Source organism: Pseudorca crassidens, chromosome 2, assembly GCF_039906515.1.
Source record: "Pseudorca crassidens isolate mPseCra1 chromosome 2, mPseCra1.hap1, whole genome shotgun sequence".
In the NCBI taxonomy this organism is placed as follows: Eukaryota; Metazoa; Chordata; class Mammalia; order Artiodactyla; family Delphinidae; genus Pseudorca; species Pseudorca crassidens.
The window spans coordinates 64487323-64511556 of record NC_090297.1 but is presented as its reverse complement, the minus strand read 5'-3'; the positions used below and the strand labels follow the sequence as shown (position 1 = coordinate 64511556).

The 24234-nt window shown below is 38.1% G+C and overlaps 1 protein-coding gene across 4 annotated transcripts in view; it reads left to right on the top strand.

The window, feature by feature from the left end:
* The window catches only part of ERICH3 (glutamate rich 3), a 113014-nt gene that overhangs the window by 53725 nt on the left and 35055 nt on the right, over nucleotides 1–24234 (top strand). For all 4 annotated transcript variants that reach the window (XM_067726578.1, XM_067726577.1, XM_067726580.1 and 1 more), the window contains 3 exons: nucleotides 6373–6553; nucleotides 14241–14427; nucleotides 19704–20005. In XM_067726578.1, coding sequence (XP_067582679.1) covers nucleotides 6373–6553; nucleotides 14241–14427; nucleotides 19704–20005 — 670 coding nt within the window. The remainder of the gene's footprint in view (nucleotides 1–6372; nucleotides 6554–14240; nucleotides 14428–19703; nucleotides 20006–24234) is intronic.

Here is a 24234-nt window from a genome sequence, read left to right as displayed (position 1 = left end):
CTTTGAATGCTGGCATTGTTCTCTACCAGGCCAACAAACATGCTCTCTTGAAGGCTGTGGCCCCCACTTGCAAAAATGGTGACTTCCTCATCATCCTCATTTGGTGGCAGCATTCGATTTTCTGATGCTAGAATATATTACTAGGGCGAACTCTACCTGGTCATACTTTATAAAACATGTTTAAATCTCATATAAACCATAAGAATATGTAAAATCTATATGTTCAAGTTAAACAACAATCAAACACCTGTGTATATGCCATTACTTTCCAACAAAGTAGAACACTTTTGTCATACGATAAACCCCCTGTTTCCTGCCCTGTCACATCTTCTTCTCCTTCCCAGAGCAACCACTATTCTGACAAATGTGTTAACTGAGTCCCTGCTTTTCTTTGGAGTTCTATTACTTGTATGCATAAAACTTCAAAATAAGCGCAAACCTAGCATTGCAATGAAAGAATAATATATCTAGGAGAAAATAAACTGAATAGAGTCTTTGGGTCACTATCTAGGTTTATTTCCTTGACAGTTTTAAGAGCCCCTTGTGGGGAGGTGAGAGAGGTCAGGTCATGAGTGTGTCCTAGAAAAATGGGGCTCACCAGAGTCAAGGCATCTAATGAGGTCCTCGTGTGGGCCAGACACTGGACGTCCAGGAGGAATATGATCAGGCAAATGGGCTTCTGTAGTTGGGCACAGAGGAGAGAGCAGCAACTTCTCCACCCTGTGGTCATGACAAGTGAAGCACGGATAAGCATCTGAGCTGGCTTCCCCTGGGCATTCTATTTCAGATTGGAAACACAGCAGGTGTCAGCAGGCATCCTGGCTCTGACAGACCTTGGCATGTCTGGCTTTTGAGTTCACAGGGCTTTAGTCTGACTTGGTCTTTTTTTTTTTTTTTTTTTAACTTCTGTTCTCTCTTTTTGGAATCCTTATTTTGAGAATGTTGGGACTACTAGACTGATGCTCTAATATTCTTAGCTTTTCCCTCCCATTTTCTACTTCTTTGCCTTTTTGCTCTACTTGCTGGGAGATTTCTTCAATTTTATCTTCCACACATTCCATTTAAATTTTTATTTTTTCTTTTTTAAAATTTTATTGAAGTATAGTTGATTTACAATGTTCTATTTAATTTCTGCTGTACAACAAAGTGACTCAGTTATACATATATATATTCTTTTTCATATTCTTTTCCATTATGGTTTATCACAGGATACTGAATATAGTTCCCTGTGCTATACAGTAGGACCTTGTTGTTTATCCATTCTATATATAATAGTTCGCATCTGCTAATCCCAAACTCCCAATCCTTCCCTCCCCCACCCCCCTTCCCCTTGGCAACCACAAATCTGTTCTCTATATCTGTGAGCTATTGACATTTTTCTTTTCCTGCCATATTTTAAATCCTAGAACTCCTTTTAGTTCACTGAATGTAATTTAGAAAGCATCTTATTCTTGTTCTGCATGATTTTGATTCTTTGGTACTTGTGGAGACTTGCTTTGTGGGCTAAGATATGTTCAGTCGTTGTAAAAAAATGTGATTCTTTAATTGTTGGGAGCAGAGTTCTATAAATGTTCAATAGGTAAGAAATGTCCAATTATGTCATTCATATTTTTACATCCTTACCATTCTTTTTTATCTGCTTGGTCTCTTAGTTCCTGAGTTCTAGTGATAATTCATTCTCTGTAGTTGTGGATTTGTCAGTTTCTTCTTGTAATTAGTCAAGTTCTGCTTTGTAAATGTTGAGAATACCTGGTTATATGCTCTCAGATTTGGGATACTTTACCTTGCTGGTGAAGATATTCTTTATTATTAAAAAATGATCCTCTTTATCTCTTATTACTTTGGCCTTAAAATCTATTTTGTCTAATAGTATTTCTCCTTATTTTCTTTAGATAATATATATGTATATATATACATAAATATATATTTATATTTATACATATATATTTCTTTTACTTTAAGTTTTTCAATGTCTCTAAAGCTTTAGACTTTAAATATGTTTATGCAGCATATGTGTGCTTTGCATTTATTTCAACCTGAGAATCTCTGTTCCTTTAATAAGTGGGTTTAGTCTAATGACATTTATTTTATTTAGTGGTATATTTAGGTTTACTTCTACCATCTTAGTTTCTATTTTCTACTTACCATGATTTGTCTTTAATAGTAGCATTTTATGCTGTTATTGCCTTTTCCTCAAAGCTTCCCGCTCTTGCCTCCATGGCACTCTACTTGCACGGTTCTTTGTTCTCTCCTTTGACCTCTCATCTTGCTCCTCTGTGCCTCTTTCATCTTCACCCCTAAACCTGGCCATCACCATAGGCTTAGACCTTGACACTTGTCTTTCTATTCAAAATGCGGTCACATTTCCACATGGCTTCGGTAGCTTTCTAGATGTCTCTTGGACCTGTCACTAGCTCCTAGGTCCTGGGGTTTAGAATAAAATTGGCACAGTGTGGTAAATTATGCATTTTTTTTTACAGTGTACAGTTCATGGTTTTATTATATTCAGAAGTTAGGCAACCATAAGCACCATCTAATTTCAGAACTTTTTCATCACCCCAGAAAAAAAGAAACCCATATCCATAAGCAGTCATTCTCTAATCTTCCTTTCCCTACCCCTTAGCAACTACTAATCTACTTTCTGTCTCTATTGATTTGCTTATGGATATTTCATATTAATGGAATCATGCAATAAATATTCTTTTGTGTCAGGCTTCTTTTACTCAGCATAATGTTTCGAAAGTTCATCTATGTTGCAGGTTGTATCAGTACTTTCTGTTTGTGGCTGAATAATATTCCACCATATGGTTGTACCACATTTTGTTTATCTCATTGTCAGTTGATGGGCATTTGGGTTGTTTCCACTCTTTGGCTATGAGTAGTGCTGCTATGAGCATTTGCCTGCAAGTTTTTGCATAGACATATGTTTTCATTTCTTTGGATGTATACCTAGGAGTGGAATTGCTGGGTCATATGATCACTCTACATTTTACTTTCTGATGAACTGCCAAACTGTTTTCCTAAGTGACTACACCATTTTACATTTTCATCAACAGTGTATGAGGGTTCAAATTTCTCCACATCCTCAGCAATACTTGTTACTGTCTTTTGATTCTAGCTGTCCTAGTGGGTAAGTGGTATCTTAACTGTGTTTCAAATTTGTATTTCTCTAATGACCGATGACATTGAGCATCTCATTCATGCCAATCATGCTCTTTTACTTTAGTATTTAGATTTATTTTATTTTGATCTAGAAAAGATTCATTTACGGAGAGATGGCTCTCATGATTAATTTACACATTAAATTCATTCTTTCATTTCATGACTAACATCCCAAAGCATCCTTCAAATGCTCTTAAAAGGTAAGAAAGAGGTAAATGAAAGAGGTAAAGAAATGTGGCTTGCTGGTGGCCACCTGTTCCTCTGTGAATGTATAGAACAGGGTCCCTGGCTTCTGTGGTCTGTGTCTCTAGGCCATGATCCATGAACTTCCCACTCACCTTTCAAGCATCTGTAATTACACAGGGCTTATCTGGAGTCTAGGAAACCAAATGACAGGGTGTAGATCTTACAGCCCAGCACATGGCTTCTGTGCCCTGTTGCTTTATAATTTGGAGATATAATACCTGCAGAGTTTTTTTTTAATGCTTTTACAGAATCTATGTGACTAGTTAGATTTTGCTCTGAGGTTTACCTCATCATCTGCAGAAATTCTGTGTTTCCACTCAGAACTGCTGGTCACCTACTCCACACAGCAGCCTACTGAAAATGTGGATGGTACTATAAATAGTGTTTATATATGTGAAAATACAGGCTTTCAAATAAGAACCTACTTAATTATTATGCTTATCAATTAAAAAATAAAACAGTTTGTTTTACGTTTTTATATGTTTTATGATAGAGAAAGCAAAGAACTTCTTCAGGCATGAACTAGTCTGGGGCTTTCTCCATATCTGGTTGAGGCCCCCTATCTACTTCCTAGACTCCAGATAAGCCCTGTGCAATTACAGATGTCTGAGAGGTGAGTAGTAAGTTAGCAGATTGAATCAGGAAGCAGAGGGTTAAAGGCAGGAGGGGGAGAAGAGAGTAAGCAGAGTCCATCTCAGTAGTAGTAGATTCTACATAATGATGTTAAATTAAACTTTGTAGAATAGCTCCCAACATGTTTCTCCCCTGCTTAAAACCTTTCACTAGCTTCGCCTTTCCTAATGAAAGCGAGTAATTCTTCTGCCTGACTTTTAAAATGTCAGTTTTATGATTATTCGGGTGTGTTGAGACTTATAGGTCAGAAGACACTTACCTTTAAAAAGACAGTTTGTCCCTTACAGTTCTCAAGAGGAAGGGACATCCCTGTTTATTTTAGTCAGAATTCCATCTAGAATATTGTTTGACACATATCTGGGCACTGTCTCTCAGCCAAGTTGATAAATAAAATTAACCATCACACCAGGCCATGCAGGGCCACCCAGGGAAGCACCAGGGCTGTCAGGAGAGGCGTGGGAGGAAAAGGTGGGAAAGAGCCTCTGTTGTGGTTTCCGAGGAAGAATTGGGCAATGCAGGGTAAGCAGGCATAGGATGGGATAGTATGAATGATTTTGGCAGGCTCTGGTGTTGGGCTGTCCTGAGTTGTCTGGTACCTGGTGCTGGGGCAGGGGAATATTGGCCCAGAGTGTTAGAGGCAGGGTGAGGGTGGATGTGGGCTCTCAGTTGGTTAGTGTGCACATGATAAATGTTCTCTCCAGGGAGCTTGGAGCTGAATTTGCCTTAGGCTGGTGATTGTGGGTTGGGTTGCACATGTGCATGTCACGTTCCACAGTTGCTCAGGCAAGAGGAAACATGAGATGACTTTGTAACCAAGAGCCAGGCCTGCCATCATCCCTTTGCTTTCAACTGTGACTCAAGGAGATGTTTCTAATCTGCAAAGAATTATCCAGTTTGCTGATTTACGTTCATGGCTCCTGGTGTCCCTGAAATATTTCTCTTGATTATCTATTTGGGAGCTCTGTCCACAGGCAAGACAATTTGCTCAAACTTTAAATCTCAGACTCTCCCGCCCATTTACACTTTTCAGACTGTCATTTGCTGAATTTCATCAAATTTACTACTTCTGGTTTTTGCTTCAAAGAAATAGGAGTGAATGAGAAAAAAATCCTCTGAGGTAGAAGGGAATGGCTTTGGAGATGGAAGTATTTTAGTAGTTCCTTCAGAAATTTTTTTTGCAGCTTTGTCATTCTTGAAAAAATGCATGCTTCCACGGCATCTGTAATTCAGTGAGATCAAAGTCAAATAATTGCCTTGGATTCACTGAAAGTTGGTCTCTTCACATTTTTCATTTAGCTAAAAATTGATTTTTAGAAAAGTGAAGTAGATTAAAAGTAATGCCTTGTATCTGTATAGTTCTAGAAACCTATGATATTCTTACTAGGACCTCTTAAAGTCTCTCAAGGAGCCATTCCTATTTCTCTGCCTCTTCTTCCTCTTCCTTTTCTTGCTTCTCTTTCCAGGTCTTCCTCTTAGAGGTTAGGCAAACACTATACTTATTCACTACTGTGAAAATACTTCAGAATATAAACTAGGAGGCAAGGCATTGGATATTTAATCTCTGGTATTTAAGTTTAGTGTTTATTTTATAAGTAATTTAAATTGGTCAATGCCATAGAATATCAACTAGGTTTATGAGGTGATATTTTTTGTTAGGTTTATTGTTTGATATTAAGAATAATATTAATAATGTTGGTTTTTCATTGAACTGAATGCCTCCTGTGAAACTGGATAACCCCAGGTACCCAGCATACATTGTTCCTGATCCTGAGAGTGACCATAGAAGGAATCAAATGTGTGCATCTCCCTCCCACAAAGAATAAGCTCAGGGAAGGATGTATTGTCAGTGCTCAAGTATAAAGATAACACTCAATTACAAAAACAATTGCTAAATTACAGTTAATGTCAATTTGAATTAGAACAAAATTATGTCACCAATATTTATTTAATTAATTTGATTTGAATTTTTATTTGAGAACTAGCAAAAACAACCAAGAGTAGTTTCCTCTTCCCGTCACTGATATTTTTGTTGCATGTAAAACACAGACACACACGTAAGATAAAAGGTGACAAACTTTGTCCAAATCCCCAGAATTTACATTAAAACTACAAAGCCAATATGTATATATGCTATAATTGTTAAAGGCATTTGTTTTGTAATGGGCTTGACTTTTTGTGCACTGTATATAGATTGACATTTTATAAGGGTTTTGTTGCAAGGTACATAAAAATAGCCTTTTCTATTCTTTGTATTACACTCTGATTAGAAGGTGATCACACTCTGATTAGAAGGTAATTCGTTAATAAGCCCCCCTTTTTTGTTTATTCTAGGATTCAAGAAGGATTCACAAAACACCACTGCATAGTAATGCAGCTATTACAATGATCTATTTGGGGAAAAATGTGCACATAGCTTATGATCACTCAGATTTCCGGGATGAAATAAAAGTTTATCAGCAGCACTGTGGTGGGGAAAACCTGTGTGTCTACGCAGGCAAACTGCTTGAAAAAGGTACACATAAAATGTGAATGTTTTAATTGCTTGCAGTTGATGCTCTAGATAAGCTATTGTTGGTATAATATCAAAATGACTTTAATCACTCTATGAAATTATGCATATCCAGGGACTTATTAACCAGCTGCCTAAAAGTAAATCCAGATTTACTGCTCCATGATTGAAACTGAAGCAGCAATTACTCTTGCAGATTGTGGAATAAAGAAATGTGGAGTGATTTAACCCAGTAACAGATTAATCTTGAAATAGAGATATATGATCATTAAAATGTTGTACGAATAAACTGTCCCCCAATTTACAAGTTAACTGTTTGTCTTGCCATAGTGAATTGCATCATACCTTATTCTAAGAGAAAAATACCAGATTGGCAATTTGTTCTTTAGAACTATGCTGAGATAAAATCACAAATCCAATAAACATCAGGGTGAATCACACCTAAATAATACAGTACAAAATTTGGCTACATGTTTTTATTACATTTTCATTTCCCTTTTATCATAAATCCATGTTTGTTAGCATAAGATAATTTTTGTATCCAATATAGGATTTCACATATTGTACCAAAGTGGTTTTTTTTTTGTCAGTATTTAGTTCTGTGGCACAGCAATTAAAAGGAAGAGTTGTTACAGGATTATGTTTGTTATTTCCTTGCTTAAGACACTCTGTTTAGAAAGTAATAGTGTTTTTACTGATTAAAAGAAATATTTATATTTGGGTAATCTAGATATAGACTTAGGGACTAAAGGGAGGAGTTGGGGGCAAACATGGGGTTGTTACTTTTGGCTTTTCTGATTTCCTTCATCAATCAAAAACAGTGACTATTGATTTAAAAAAATTCAACTGCTTAAAGAGAACTATACATATTTAGGGATAAAATATTGAAAACTTACCAACATAAGAAAGGATAAACACTTGAATGTTGGTTTTGACTTAAAGTAAAATATTATATATTATAATGAATTATATAATGAATTATATATATTGTATTATAATGAAAAAACATTTTTCTTTATAAAAATCTATAAAATTTCTTTTTAAAAAATAATGCCAGAAACTTTTTCCCATTTTACATACTTAGCTGAAACGTAATTTACTTTGTTTCATTTTGTCATAGTATCTGAGAGTTCGTTCCTTCCATTATGTAGATGAGGAAAATGAGAGGCATCCAGAGGTACAGTGGCTCCCCAAGGTCATCCGTCCAGTTCTGAGCAGGGTTGAGAGCAGATCCCAGCCCCCTGACTAGGTGCAAGAGCCTTGTTTAGTACTATCCAGCCCCAGTTAGCTATTCTCAGTAGCAAAGGGTTTCCTATATCTCCATAACAAGAGGGGTATGAAACCCCTAATAATAGTGATTAGATACACTTATTTTTTAAAAGTATCACTTTCAACTATTAATTTTGATGAATAGCTGAAATTAGCTACAGTCTCAAATTGGAGTTAACATAATGAAATTTTCCTGGGTCTTAGATCATGCTTTAATCAATAGAGTTCATTTAAAATGGCTACTTGACTGCTGGGAAATGTGGCACATACAGATGAAAAAAGAACAAGGCTTAGCTGAATGATTTTCTGGGAGATGATGTCCACTCTGTGATAAGATTGCAAAACCAAAGGTTACGGGAGAATGTTACTTGGCTACGTGTTATTTTGCGTGCATATTGATCCCAGAACTGACTTTTTGTTATGTCATTGAACAGTCTTGAGTAATAGGTTGGAATGGGGACTGAAGTAATTGAATCCTGTCCACACAATAGTTTTGTCTCAGCTTGCCCTTGATTGCCATGAAAGTAATCGTTCAAAATTGAAAAGTTGGGTGACTCAGAGTTGACTTGTGGTTCAGCAATCTTAGCAATTTAGCTGGACTGAAAATAATCCGCCCTTTTTACAAATCAAAGCTGTGCATGATTCAGTGAAATGTGAATAGGTTTTTAGGAGACTTCTGTTTTAAAAAAAGGGCCATGGGGCTTCCCTGGTGGTGCAGTGGTTGAGAGTCCGCCTGCCGATGCAGGGGACACGGGTTCGTGCCCCGGTCCGGGAAGATCCCACATGCCGTGGAGCGGCTGGGCCCGTGAGCCATGGCCGCTGAGCCTGCGTGTCCGGAGCCTGTGCTCCGCAACGGGAGAGGCCACAATAATGAGAGGCCCGCGTACCGCAAAATAAAAAAAAAAAAAAAAGGGCCTTTACAGTTAGGCTTGGAGCAGTAAACACCTTCAAAATGTAGCATTCATTAATTTCTCTTGCTTTTGGATGAGAATAACAATACAATTAATTATTTGGGAACATGGCAAGTGCATCTTTTATTATCATAGTGATTCATGATATGTTGCAGTTTGATTTTAGACATCAGGCCACAGATCGATTGTTTATTATGTACACCTATGAAGTCATGGAATATTTCTGCTATTTGTAAAGAGTACAGTTCTTCACAGGCAGTTTTATTTATCATTCATCCTATCAAACAAGGCAGACGTTGGCCTCTAGGCTTCATGTGGATACGAAGAACAAAGTAACTTTTTTCTGGCTCTCTTATAATTCCTTTTCTGCCCCATTTTCTTGTATTTCCATAACCTGATCCTGTTGTACCTATTTGTGCATTCCTCACTACTTCTTCACAAACACAGCGGCTGCTTCACCAGCCCCTTGCCTCCTGCCTCCCCACCCCCCGCCCCGCCCCACATTGTTATCATCTTTTCCTGTGCTCTTTCCTTTGTCTGCAATAGGACAAAGGATTTTAAATTCAAAATCGTATTTTAAGTTCAAACCGTATCCATCTTTTAAGATTCAGATTAAGACTGTGAAGCTTTCCCAACTGACTTTTATTCCATTTTATCCCTCTCTTTTGATGACAATGGCTCTTAATACCTAAAACCAAAGCATTTCATTGTACCTTGACTTACATTAACTGTTTTTTTCTTTTTTCTATTACTCTTTATCATATATTGACTTTTTTAGTTGTTAAAAATAGGTGTAACTTACAATCCATAAAATTCTTCCACTGTAAGTGTACAACTCACTGATTTTTAGGAATTTTATAAGGTTGTACAGCCATTATCACAGTTTTAGAACATCTCCATCACTTCAAAAAGTTCCTTTGTGCTCACTCTTTGGCAATTAATCTTCACTCTCATAGCCAGCCCTAGGACACCATTGATCTGCTTTCAGGCTCTACAGATTTGCCTTCTATGGACATTTCTTGTAAATGAAATCATACAATAGGTAGTATTTTGTGTCTTGCTTCTTTCACTTTGCATAGTGTTTTTAAGAATCATCCATTTGTAGCATCTGTCAATAGTTGCTCTCTTATAGCTGAGAATACATTCTGTTACATGGATATACCACATTTTATTCATCTACTCCAGTTGATGGATATTTGTATTGTTTCCAGTTTGGGACTATTATAAGTCATGCTGTAATGAATATACAAAGACAATTTTTTGTGTGTGTAGACATCAGTTGTCATTTCTCTTGAGCAGCTTCCTAGGAGTGGGTGTGATGGCTTTTGCTTCCTGAGTATGGGTCATACCCTTTTCAGTTTCTTTGTGTCTTTTGATATTTTTGTTGAAAACAGGACAATTTAGATCATCTATTAGAGCAACTATGGATTCCGAATTCCCACTTTTTTTTCCTTGGGTTTTTTATTTGTTTGTTTGTTTAGTAGCTTATCTAGAGCAAAGCTGTGAAATTCATGTCCCCTCTCCTTCGTATACAGCCACTGGTGTCTCTGCTCAGATTTTTTTTTTGTTCTGTTTTTACTTTTTAGGCTAATCTCTTAGGGTTGTCTCTGTGTTTTCATAGTTTAGTGAACATTCAGTGATTTGTCAGAGGTCATGTTCAAGCACTTTGAGCCAATATAGCCTCCATCTTCTGCCAGTGAATCAGTGTGTAGGTTTATTAGTTTCCTGGGACTGACATAACAAATGTCCCCAAATTTGATGGCTTAAAACAACAGAAATTTATCGTCTTACGTTCTGGAGGCCAGAAGTCTAAAATTAAGGTCTTAGCAGGGCCATGCTCCCTCTGAAAGCGGAAGGGGAAAATCTTTCCTTGCCTCTTCCAACTTCTGGTGATTCCCCGCAATGCTTGGTGTTTCATGGCATGTAGCTCCAACACTTCAACCTGTGCTTATCCTCCCATGTTATTCTTCTCTGTGTATCTGTGTGTGTATCCTCTCCTCTTCCTATAAGGATATCAGTTATTGGATTTAGGACAAAACAAATTCTGGATAATCTCATCTTGATCCTTCCCTGATTATATCTACAAAGACCCTATTTCAAAATAAGGTCACAATCTGAAGTTCTGGGTGGTCATGAATTTTTGGAGGGCAATATTCAACACACTGTAGTGGGTTCAGGAGTACATTCAAAGTTCAGGCAGTTTTCAAGTCTGTTCCAACTTTTATTTTCCACCAGGATCTAATGTTTCCTTTGTACACAGGTGCAAGCTTGCAATAGGACAGGGTTGTGTGAATAAGTTGGGCCAACTCCAATCCATGCTGCTTCCAGTTAGCTGGAGATGTGCAGAAAGCTTATTGAATGTGTCTATGACTGCCTTATTGCCTGTATCTCCCTGTTAAATTTCTGGCTAGTCCATTGACCTGTTGCTTGCCCTAATTAGAACTATAGTCTCAGCAGAACCTCTGACCTTCCCTGTCAGTTTGCTCTGAGATTGCTGCTTATTACTAGTAATGCCACTGACCAAGGTTTTTTTGTCTTCTGCTCCAAATCAAGTCGGCCTCTACTGACAGTGAAGCTGCTGGTTACCTATGGCCTGCCCTTCCCTTCTAGAACTGCAGTGGCAGGAGAGGGCAATGGGAGTAGCCCTAGGCAAGAATGCCACAGATTCCCACTGTTCATACCAAAAGTTCAGTACTTTTTCATGAAAAACTGCTGCTCAGTGTGTTCTAAGTCTTTGGTCCATTTTCAGAGACAAAATTTTAAGGGAAGAGGATTTGGTGACCTTACTCTAGAAGTCTGGTACACTGCTTTTTGTCTCTTCTGCTAAATTATAACTTCTTGAGGGAGGAGAACACGTTTGATATTTCTTCAGTATTTTTATGTCTCTTTAGTGCCTAAAACAGTGCTACCACTGTCAGTCAACAACGAATAACTACATTTTACAAATATTATAGGATGCTTTCTAATAGTGCCCATTATAATATTTAAGACTGCTCTGTGAAGTGGGTAAACTGAGTCACCCCCTCCACTCCACTTCCTCATGCACTCCCCCTGCCACCCTCATTTTATAGATGAGAATTCTGAAATGCAGCAAAGTTAAATGTCTCATCAAGGCACACTCAACTAATAAGTGAAGAACTGGAACATGGACCAAAATCTTCTAATTTCTGGTCTATAATCTTTCCACTACTCCATGCAGAAACCATGAAGTCAGGGTTGGGAAGTGTCACTAAATTTTAAAATATAAAATGACAAAATAAGTAACAAGGGACCAAAGGTAGAGGGTGTCAATTTCTGTTCAATAAGTTTGAAAAACAATGGAAGAAATGAAATAATATATGGATGTGCTCTCCAACCATGTGGGTACAAAATAGAAGGGCAGTCGTGTCCAAGAGCTGATCTCCTGTGCCCATTCTCAGCATTTCCTTGAGTCTACTCTCTTCCTGGGCTGGGTCCTTAGGGAGTTAAGGGGTGTGATGCTGCAGCAGAATGGATCATATTACATGAATGTCTCATTCAAGTTTCTGTAATAAGAGGAGTCAAACTAGCTTTCTAGTTAGCACTTAAAAAGTCCATATATAGGGACTTCCCTGGTGGTGCAGTGGTTGAGAGTCTGCCTGCCGATGCAGGGGATGCGGGTTCGTGCCCCGGTCTGGGAGGATCCCACATGCCGCGGAGCGGCTAGGCCCGTGAGCCATGGCCACTGAGCCTGCGCGTCCGGAACCTGTGCTCCGCAGCGGGAGAGGCCACAGCAGTGAGAGGCCCGCGTACCGCAAAAAAAAAAAAAAAAAAAAAAGTCCATATATAAAGACAAGTGGATTTTAATATCTATTGTACCTTAGTTTCTCCAGAAACTAACTTGCCAATGTTCTCTTTCTTATTTTGTTTAATTTCACATCACAAATACTAAGGTATAAATGATGGAATTACCTTTTCAATAAGTCTATTCTTTAGTATAAGTTGCATCTGATTTAGATTTTTTAGGGGCATAGTATGGTATATACAAAGTATTTCTAGATGACTATGAAAGAATGAGTTAAAATAATGATTCACTAATTATTTATTGGAGGCTTCCTGTGCCATTGTCCTGGGATCTGGGGAAATGAAATTTAAACTCTCATGGATTTCACAAACATGCAGGGCAGCAAACATCTAGATCAAGGTTCTCAAAGTGTGGTCCCTGGACCAGCAGCATAAAGCATCACCTGGCAACTTGATAAAAATGCAAATTCTTGTGCCCTGTAGCATCAGAAACTCTGGGGTGAGGCCCAGAAATCTATGTTTTCATAAGCTTTTCAGGTGATTCTGATGCACACTAAAACGTGAGAACCACTGGTATAGCCATATTTTAATAATAAGTGTAACAATAGGAAATATTGCAAAAGAGAGGCAAAAGTTATCAAGCCTATTATTGGTAGAAGTGGAAGAGTCCAGGGAGGCTTATTGTAGGAAGTAACATTAGAAGTGTCATGAGAAGCAGGTTTCTGAGTCACTCTGTAACATAGAGTTTCTCAGAATTGGGTTTTGGGATGTATAGGGTGAGACTTCTTCAAAAAGCATTATAGAGACTTGAAATGATTAAAAATTTTTAATTGCAAGCAGTGGTTCTTTTGTTTTTTGCTGTACGCGGGCCTCTCACTGCTGTGGCCTCTTCCGTTGCGGAGCATGGGCTCTGGACTCACAGGCTCAGCAGCCATGGCTCACGGTCCCAGCCGCTCCGTGGCATGTGGGATCTTCCCGGACCCGGGCATGAACCCGTGTCCCCTGCATCGGCAGGCGGACTCTCAACCACTGCGCCACCAAGGAAATCCAAGCAGTGGTTCTTAATTTATTGGTGAGACTTTTGGGTGGGTTAGGAATCAAGAAGGGGTCTCAAATCTAGGCAGAACTGAGAATGGATTGAAGATGGAATAATTCTGCCTCATCCATACATGTATCAGGATGTTTCAAGTCACAACTAAAGACAAAAATTTATTTAAAAGCATTACTGAGTAAAAAAATAGTCATATAAAAGCATTACTGAACTCACAGCAGCCTTTTGTTATGTACTTTATTGCTAGATAACATAGCAAGATAGAGGCGTGGAATCTAGAGAGACGTTTGGATTCAAACATTAACTCTCCCACTTATTGTATGATTTTGGCTGAATTACTGAGCTCTAAACCTAAATTTCTGCATTATGGAAACTAATGATAGTAATATTTCCACTTCATATGGTTGTTGAGAAATAACACACCCAAGGTAATTAGGCATAATGCCTGGCCATATTAAATGCTCATATAATTTTAGGTTTTATTATTTTATTACAAGTCAAAGAGTTTTATAATGCCTTGGAGTATTTATTATATATATAAGTAATAGAATGTGTTTTTGTGGTTAAAAAATTGTCCTCAAGTTAAAAAGGAGATCTAGAAAATAATATTGTACTTATATAACAGAAAAATGTGATTTAAAACATGTTAGTTCAAAGTCAGTTGCTTTCACTAATGTATTTCCTTTTTAAATTCCAGAGACCTTTCAGTTTATTTCCAAAAGGCACTATGGTTTCCCCTTCAGTCTCACCTTTTTCCTGAACGGGATACAGGTGGACAGGTTAAGTTCCTGCTGTGAATATAAGCATCGAAAAGGTTCCAGACTTGGAGGCAAACGAGGCTACTTTGGGTTTGTGTGTGTCGAGAGATCATCTCCTTGTTACAAGTATGGAAACAAATGTCCTTTGGTAGAGGGCAAGTTTTGCTACATTTTTCTTTGTATGCTTTTACTGATGTATTTCTCAGCACGATTTGTTAAGAATCATATCAATGTAGATGAGCCTAAAATATCTAAGTTAAAGGTTGTTTATCACAATCCTGTGTGTTGTATTTAAAATTATAAGATATAAAGTAGATTTTCAGATTTATTATATAGTGGGCATAAAAGCTGGTGGTGTTTCAAATTCTGTTTCTTTTCTACCTCTTCCTTTCCTCATGATGCTTTAAGTTCTGTCTCTAAAGGGAAAGAGAGAGGCTTTCCCCCCCTCATTCCTCGTAGTAATTTATTTTGAGCTGAGCTCTGGAGCATGTGTCAAGCATCTGGCTTATATAATTGCATATTATAGGTTTTGCATAATAGAGGTGTGCCTGCATTATCGTGTAGCCCCATGATCACTCTCATGCCCCTAATTTCAATCTCGGACATAAAAAAATACATGATAAAAGGTCAGTTTTGACTATTATTCATCAGTTTTCATATTGGACATTCTGTTGGTAGTCAGGAGATCTTCTTGCAGGCTTTGCTTAATTTTTTCCTGAAAGTACTCATGGAGAATTGACTCTGTGCCAAGCTAGAACATGGCAGTGAACCAACCAAAGAACCTGACCCATAGAGCGCCTTCTGACAGGGGAAGTGAAAATAATATACCAATAACCCCATGCCAATATACCAATAATACAACAACCAATTAATGTATATTAGATGGTAATATGCGTGATGAATGCAAAGCAGGGTAAGGGAGATATAAGGAATGAGGGGGGACAAGTGTCAGAAGGCAGTATTATTTTATGTAGGATGGTCAGTAAAGGCCTCTCTGATGTCTTTCGAGCAGAAACCAGAAAAAAATGTCTCCTTTTTCAAATAGGTTTTCAGGTAGAGGAAAAGCATATACCAAGGGTGTGAGACAGGATTATGCTTGGTGTATGTAAACTAGTGTGATCAGAGCAAAAGTGAGAAAGGGACAGTGATAGAAGATGTCACTGTCAGAGAGACAGTGGAGTCAAGTCATATAGAGTCCTATGGTCATTGCAAAGACTTTGACTTTTATTCTGAGAGGGATGGGAAGCCTCTCAGGTAGGTTTAGAGCAATGGCCTGTCATGATCTGATAGTAGCTCCTATGGGAAAAATAAAATAGGGAGGGTGTGGGGAAGGGTGGAAACTACTTTAATCCAGAGGAGAGAGAGTGGTAGGAAGAGTTACAAGTGATTAGGTTCTAGACATATTTTGAAGGTAGGGTTTACAGGATTTATTGATGGATTGGATTCAGGGCATGAGATAAAGAGCAGAGTCAGAGATGATTGAAAAGTTTTTAACCTGAACAACTGGAAAGATGCCCAGTTAACATGGGGAAGACTATGGAAGGTGCAGCTTTGGGAGTGGAAGGAGGGGATTTTGGTTTTGGACACCCTGAGTTGGAGACGTTTATGAGATATGCGAGTAGAAATGTTGAGTAGGTGGTTGGATCTGTGAATCTGGGGTCTGGTGAGAGGTCCAGGCTGGAGATATATAAATTTGAGAATTGTTTACATATGGATGGCATTTAGAGTCATAAGATGGGATGAGACTGCTTAAGAATGGAATGCAGTAAGAGAAGATGCCTGAGTAATAAGCTCTGGTCACTTTAGTTCAAAGGTGAGGAAGATAAAGAGGAACCAGGAAAAACCTAGGAAGGAAGGCCAGTGATTAGACAGAAAACCCAGAGAAAGCAATGTCCTGGAAATGAACAAAATGTTTCAAGAATAAGACATAATCAACTGGGTCGAAGGTGTGGTTAGGTGAAGCAAAATGAAAATTCGGGATTGAGCATGATTATTTGGTCATGTGTTGGTTATTGGTGATCTCAGCACAAGTTGCTATTGTGGAGTGGTAGGAATGCAGGCTTGTTTGGAGTGGGTTTAAGAAATAATTGGAGAAGAGCTAAAGCCAGAGATGATGGATAGCTCTTATTAAAGAGTTTTGCTCTAAAGGATGGAAACTGGGTGGCAGCCAGGAGGGAGGATGTAGGGGCCCAAGGGGGCTTATTATATTTTAAGATGGGAGATATTATAATATGGTTATAAGCTGATAGATAGGGTTGATACCCTAGGGGGAACAAAAACACATTGATCAGGCGTGACATAGAGAGAGAAATTGCTGGGGCAAAGTGCTTGAGTAGACTAGAGGAGATGGGATATAGGGCTCAAATGGAGGTGTTAGCCTTAGATGAGAGGAAGCATTCTTCTGTAGTAACAGGAAGAAAGATGGCATATAGGGCAGAGAGAGATGCAAGTTGGTGGCTGTGTTGGGATCCACTGGAAGTTCTCTGCTGATTATTTCTATTTTCCAGTCAAAGAGTGATTGGAGCCTTAACTTCAGCTGATTATGAAGCTAAGAAAAAAATGAAAACCAGTGTCATATGAGAACTGTGCATTTTAGTTGAGGGTAATAGAACTTACTCTTAAACATCACAACCATTTTGTTATTATTATTTGAAAACTTCAAAGAAAGAAGCTAGAGAGAACCAAGTGAAATCATATAAAGAATTGTACAGAAGCTAGTTAAGTGTTGAAAGGAGAGTAGATGCCATCCATCAGATTTTGGCACTGATTATTAAACCTCGATAGAAAGTGTTTAGGACCAAACATTTTATAGCTTGGATTTATACAGCAGTTCCCAAAGAGTGCAATGTGTTCACACATGGATGATTGTATACAAACTCATTAGCTTTCCTGGGAGTTAAACAAATGACTTGCCCACAAATGACTTGTCCACATATATGGAGAACACATATTTGACTTGGAACAGAAAAGCAACCTCAGGTAGGTCCTAAATATACCTAGGCATTCCTGATACATTGCCCTAGACCATTCACTGTCCCACTTGCTAGATGACTCTTTCACACCTCTTCTCTCGCTTAAGGAGGAAGGATTTAGAAATTTTTGGAGTTACCTGTTTAAGGTCCTTAGAAAACAAGAAAAGCTTAGCAGTGTTCACTTCCAAAGTATGGTGGTTCCACACTTGTATCCATCCCTCAATCATGGGAACTCTTTGAAGAGTCATGGTAGTTACTTTCAGTTGCTAAAGTGAAACACAGGAAAAAGAATTGCGTAACCAAGAGAATGCAGATTGCTTTGAGCTTTAGTAATGAGAATCAACACCTCATATTATACTCAGAAGTCAAATAGGTAGTCAGTGAGGAGGAGAGCACAGATGTTATCCACTTTGTTTGCCTATTTCCCTTAAGCAGATGGGCAATAAAAAGTCTGTGCATGCAGTAGGGAGGCATCAAAGCCTCTACACAGTCACAACATAAACTAAAAGTAACAGCATATCAGAGGCTCCAAATCAATGTATTTGGTGTTGCCATTGATAAGGGAAGAATAGCTTGAACAGAAGGAATGCTAGTAATCATAGTCTCTGAAGATTCATGACACCTTTATTCCAAGGAAAGCAGTGTGCTACGTATATCATCATTATAGTCAAGAAATAATTTATCATGCTTAATATGGCTGAGGTAAGTATGTTCTGATTATCCCATTTTTCACAGCCTGATAGTTACTTTGAGCGCATATCCTTTTAGCTTTATTTTATGGGGAGATAGTGAAAGGATAAGTGATATAACTAAGTTCTCATATTTACTTGTTGGGAGAATGAATTAAGATCAATTCCTATGCTATTGCTAGTCTAGGGATGGCTGAAATTCAGTGATATCTTCAGTTTAAGAAATTGCCATTGGACTTGATTCACATAGAGGCAATTTTCAGATTTTACATATTGTTTCTATTCTTCCTGGACTGGAAAGTCTTGACTGCATTCTGACCCCACTCTAATTGACCCAGTTCCCCAATAGTTGTGTGACATAGAGAGAAGGGAATGTGTGAAGTTCTAGAGGAGGAGTGGGGAGACTGGTAGCTGCCAGGCACCTCTTTCAGGTCAGGGATTGTCTCTAGGCCTTGGTGAAAACTTCTCCACATTCTGTTAGTCTTTGTGAGGAGACTGTGAGCACGCCCTGGTGGTAAGCCCAGCAGTGTAACATTTGTCTGTGTAACTAGTCATCTGAGAAGGCTATACCTGTAATCTAATTATATGGGTGTACTTCAGTGGGAGGTGATGGGAGTCTAACAGTCCTGAGCTGAAAGCCAGCTTTATCACTAACCTGCTGGGTGAAATTGGGCAAGTCATGGAATCCTTGAAGCCTCAGTTTCCTCATTTGTAAAGTGATAATGATAGTTCTTAAGTTATTGGTCTGTAGGGGAATATATCATATAAGACCATGTATATAAAGTACCCAGTAAAGAGGTTGGCACAGAAGGAGTGCTGGATACTCTTATTGTTATCATAGTCATCATTTTTATTAATGTATGTATTACAGTTATTGGAATTCCTATTTTGATATTAACTTGAGAGATAGGATAAAAGCTATAGAAGAATTTATTAATGTTACTTTTGTTATAACTGATTTTTTAAAATATTTTTTAATGTCTTAAAACATTCAGATCATTTGCTGGCTCACCAGATTTGACTTAGAATGACTTTATGACCTCTATAGATTATTGCCATTTTCCAAAACAAAAGCTTATTGCCAGGAAAAATCACCAAAAGATTGTGGTACAGGTTTCAAAAGGCCATTCTAAAAGCAATAATGACAGTTCTGTTAAAATGAGCATTCAGGCTCCTGAAGTGTTTATTTAAAGGGCACAAAAATATTTAACTGATTGTGTTTCTTAAAAATTCTATCATAATTATTTAGAGTCAATTTTGTATGTAAGTCTTTTTGTTGTTGTCTTGTTGAATAATAAATTATCAAAGACCGAATGACATCTTTCTTCTGATAATTTTTATCTCAGCTTCCTTTTATTGATAAACCTGAATGTTCTTTTATCACATAATTCTAATATAAGGACTTAAATTACCTATCTATCTATCTATCTATCTATCTCTGTTATAAGGCCAAATATATACTTTAAGGAGCAAAGTTTAGTTTGAGACTATAATTCATTGCTGTTAAGTTGCTTTCTTTTCTTGTGTAATTACTGTGGGTAAAACTATTAAGAATTGTGTTTACAAGATTTTGCTATTAATAAGGAGAAAGTAGTTTATTTTAATTAACTCTGTGTACTATGATAAATATGTGTCTTGTAACATTTCTTACTGGAATAAGAGAAGTGATCTAAAGATCTTTGCAGTTCCATTGTGCTATATATAAAGGTTAATCAACACTTTATGTTAATATTTTTTCTAGGTGCATTATTGCAATGGGCCTTGACAAAAAAACAACTTCACCAAAACCTAGGAAAGAAAAGAGTGTTGAGAGAAGAGAGGGATTGATGAAGGGTGACGGGAAACTGAGGAAGGATAGAGAGTACCTGATACCAAGAAGGAGAGAGATGAAGGGGAGCAAAACCTCAGCTTCAGCCATTTTTTCAGCTCAAGAACTACATACAGGGATCGGCGAAGTGAGAACTGCTGTCGAAGAAATGGAACGTAAAGAAAAGCCAGGACAAGAAGTCTGGGAAGATGACCAAGAAAACATATTTAAATATGGTAATGAGTAACACTGGGTCCTTTTGCTGTTGCCTTGTGTGGTCGTTTTGTTTAAGACTTTACAATGTGATTATAAAAATTTGCAAAAATATCCATTAAATGTTGTTACTCAGTTTCGATCTTCAGGCAACTGTGTTGCAGGTGAGGAATCCCTGACCACCTTCTCAACCATTTTGCAAGGAGTTCTGTGTGGCCTGTCTTAGAGGAGGGCAGCCTAACTCCAGGGGGTTGGAGGTGCTTGGAGGGGAAGGCGGGAAAGGAGAGTTTGCGTCTGCGTGAGCCAGAGGCTCTGTTCACTTATGCAGGGAGAGACCATTTCACCAAACAGAATTTTGCCTGTTTTTTTCAGTATTTGATGTACTTGCTTTGGTGAAACTGATGCTTTGGCATCAGGTAGGAACAACCTATATGATTATATAGTGATAGAGTATTCTATAACTGAAAACATTTGATGTAGGCCTGGGGTCCTGGAGCTTGTCCGCATTTCTTGTTTTCTTGTTCTTCCCTTCCCTCCCCTCCTATCCCTTCCCCTCCCTTCCCCTCACTCTCCTCTCCTTCCTCTTCATCTTCTTCCTCTTCATCCTTCTCCTCTGCCTCTTTCTCCTCGTTTCTTTCCCTCCTCTAACTGCATACACATTTATATATATATATATATATATATATCTCCTTACCTTATATATATACATACCCTCACCTTTTGATGTAGTAGATATTATTACTCTCTCCATTTTAAGAAAATGAGGCTCAGACATACAGAGAGAAAGTAGCAGAACTAAATTTCATACTGTAGGAACGGAAAAACTTTTCCCTCTACCCATCTTAGGTTCATTAACTGTATCCTTGGAAATGAAACTGACAAAAGAGATTAAAAAGGGAAAACAAGCAAAAGTTTATTAGCAGGTGCATCGTGCATATGTACGGGAGCACTCAGCTGAGTAACTCAAAGGGGTGGTTAGAACTTGGGCTTATATGGTATCTTAATAAAAGAAAAATACATTTTTTCAAGAAGTGACAAGGCAAAGGAAAAGGACATTGAGCTTCCAGGGGCAACAAATTGTGGGAAGGCAAATATTATGTGGAAACTAATGGCAGATAAGGGCTAGTTCTAGTGAAGTGTGTTATGTTGATTCCTCTGGTGCCATCTCTGGGCTGCTAAGGATCAGAGTTGTCTCCTATGATTAACTTTTGTCCTTGCTGGGAGAGAGGGGAGGCAAGACACCTTCAAAAATGTATGTCCTGCTTTTAGGGAAATGGGGGGAGGGCAGAGAGCTTCTCTTCTATTTACTACTTCTCAATTGCCTTCAGCTCAAAATAAACCTTATGCCCAAGTGGCATAGTTTGGGGTGGCATACTCTGCTACCCTTTAATACTCAGGCTTGTCTAATTCCAAAGCCCAAACTTTCAAACACTGTACTTATAACCTCCTCTGCTGTACAAGCTATCCTTGATGTTACCTGGTTGTGGGTGATATGTCCAAAGAATCAGAAAAGGGGAGCTGCCTGAGTGTCCCTCTTGCACCCAGGAGACAAAGCCTGGATTAGAGGAGCGCTAGCCATTGGCTGGGATGAGTGTGGAAGGGCTGGTATCAGGAAAGGGGCATCTCCTAGGTCTCTTCTTCCCACCTTCTCTAGTTGCCGCCCAACAGTTTCAGAAATCCAAGAAAATAATTACAGAGTTGTTACAGCATTGGACTTTATATCTGTTTATTACTGAAATAATGTGACTATCTAAAAAAGATTTCCCTCCTAACACTTTGACCCAGCTTACCTCTCTCCATGATCCTTTCTAGTCTTTATTCTTATCTTAAACTGAAAATTTTACAATATCTGTAGATAACAATAGCAACAGCAGAGCAATTAACAAATGGGATGTGTTTTCGTGTTTTAACTTTCACAACATACAGGTATGTTTATTTAGGCCATGTTCAATTTCTGTATTTTTTTTTCTTAAACCAACATGGCCTGTGCTATGAGTAGCATACTTTATGACTATTAAACAGCTTTTCCCAAGTTCTTCCTTCTGTGTTGGCTCCTTAATGGACTTTAAATGCCCATTTCCATTTAAGGAAAGAAGAAACAGTGGAGCAAGGCTTCAGCTCTCTGTAGAACAGCCGCTGATGGTCAGGGCAGCAAGAAGCCTGTGAGGAGGTCAGCGAGGGAGAGCTGCGGAGGGATTGATGTTGACCTCGCGTTGACTTGCTTCCTCATTAGTGGGGATGGTAAACAACAAGCTAATTACCTTCTCTGGAAGAAGAAAGATGAGATGGGGAAACAGAAGAAATTATGAACAGGGATACAGAAAGCATGCCACTAGTTCATTCATATTGAAAACATGAGTAGATGAGACAAAGGAGGTGTGCTTTGAGCTGTGATGCTAATGCAGTGTTCCTGGTTAATAGAAGGCTAATATTTAAATGTGATGATAGAACAAAGCCAGGGCAGCCTTGAATTTCGTGTTTTGAGAGAAAACACTGAAGCTCCTGCCAAATAGGATTCAGGGATTGTTCTTGTGGTTCACTACATGATCCTTCAGTTTTATGGTCTGCTTCAATAATATAACTGTGATTGTGTCCTAATTGTGGACACTTGTACGACTCTGATTTTAACCAGGTGGCTCCATTAAAGTGTATTGCTGTTGATAAAGCACATATCGTGTGTGATTGCTCCTATTCTATGACCAACTCTCTCCACCCCCAATCAATCATGATTACTACTAATCTCTAACGTTTATTAGGAGCCTACTGTCCTTGGCAATATACTAAGCATATTTTAGGGATTATTGCTTTTAATAGTCCCCATAGCATTGTGAGGCAGGTACCACCCATATCATAGGTGAAGAAACTGAAGCTTAAAGATGTTGAGCAAATTGACAGGTCACACAGCTGTGCTTTAACTGGTACTTGGACACATGACAGCCTGACTCCAGAACCCTCATATTTCACCACGCTGTAATACTGTTGATGGACTTGCAGCAATTTACTCATGTACTGTCTGGCCCCTGCTTATCTTGTGACCAGCAGCAAATATCTCTTGTTTCTAATGTGTTTCTCTCTGTGTGTGAATTCTGTGGCTAACTTCAACCACTCCTAGGAAGTCTTCCACAATCTCCAAATGACTTTCCACCCTTGTTTGACTCTATTCCACTTATTTGACACTATTGCACATAATTAATCATGAGTCCTATATAAAAATCTACAGCAATTGAGCCCAATAGTGTTAAAACGAACATTACTGAGGGTCATGTATAAAAACTCTTCTAACATGAGTACAGTATTTCTTGTGTACCTACGTCTTATTTCCTCAACAAAAATTGGAGATTCCTTGATGGGCAGGGGTTGTGTTACTGTAATGTCTTTTATCTTGCAATTTTAGCCTCTTCCAAATAGAAGGGTCTCAATAAAGTCTTATTGATTGACAGCTGACTAAACCAAGTGAGAAGCTATCCCATTACTTGGCCTGAAATATTTGAATCAAAATATTTGTTTTTATTAGTATGTCTTGTTTCCATCATGCAATATAAACTAATTTTTTCAACTTCTTGCTTATTTTATAATTTTGTTCTACTGATTCACATTTCTCTTTCTCCATATTAAATCTCTTTCATGAAAACTTTCTCGTGGTGAGTTCTCTTTGTTTGCCTTTTTCCATTACAGTTTCTGATCTCACTTTTCTTCTCACATCGCCCTCATCCCTTCTCTGCATTAACAGAGCTTTCTTCATATGCACAGGGCATGCATTTCTAAATTAAGTTTCCTTCATTGTGGCAGAGTGGACAGCTCTCAAGTAATTACCCGAAAGGCCCCCACTGCTGGAGAAGAAGCCAGACTATCTAATAACTAAAACACACAAAATAGGGAAAACTTTATTTTTCCTGTAATTTTTATTTTAAAAGATAATTGTTTATTTGCTTAATTGGTTCTGCATGAAATCCTTTTGCTCTCTATCCTTGGCATGTTGTCACTTCAAGATTTTTAGTTTTTGGCAGAAGAAAAAGGGGAACAATTAAATATGAAAGGTGAAAAATTATAACCACAAGGGACAGATGGCGTTTATCTGATGTGACAGTTTCCTTTTTCTGCTACAGATGTGTTACACTTCTGAAGAAATGAAGCAAATTTATGACTGTGACAGGAATATTCTATTTTATAAGAATTTTTATCCTTGGAATGTAATTATTTTATTGATTGTAGGGATGAATAATGCATATGATTTCAGTTCTGGCCCAGATAC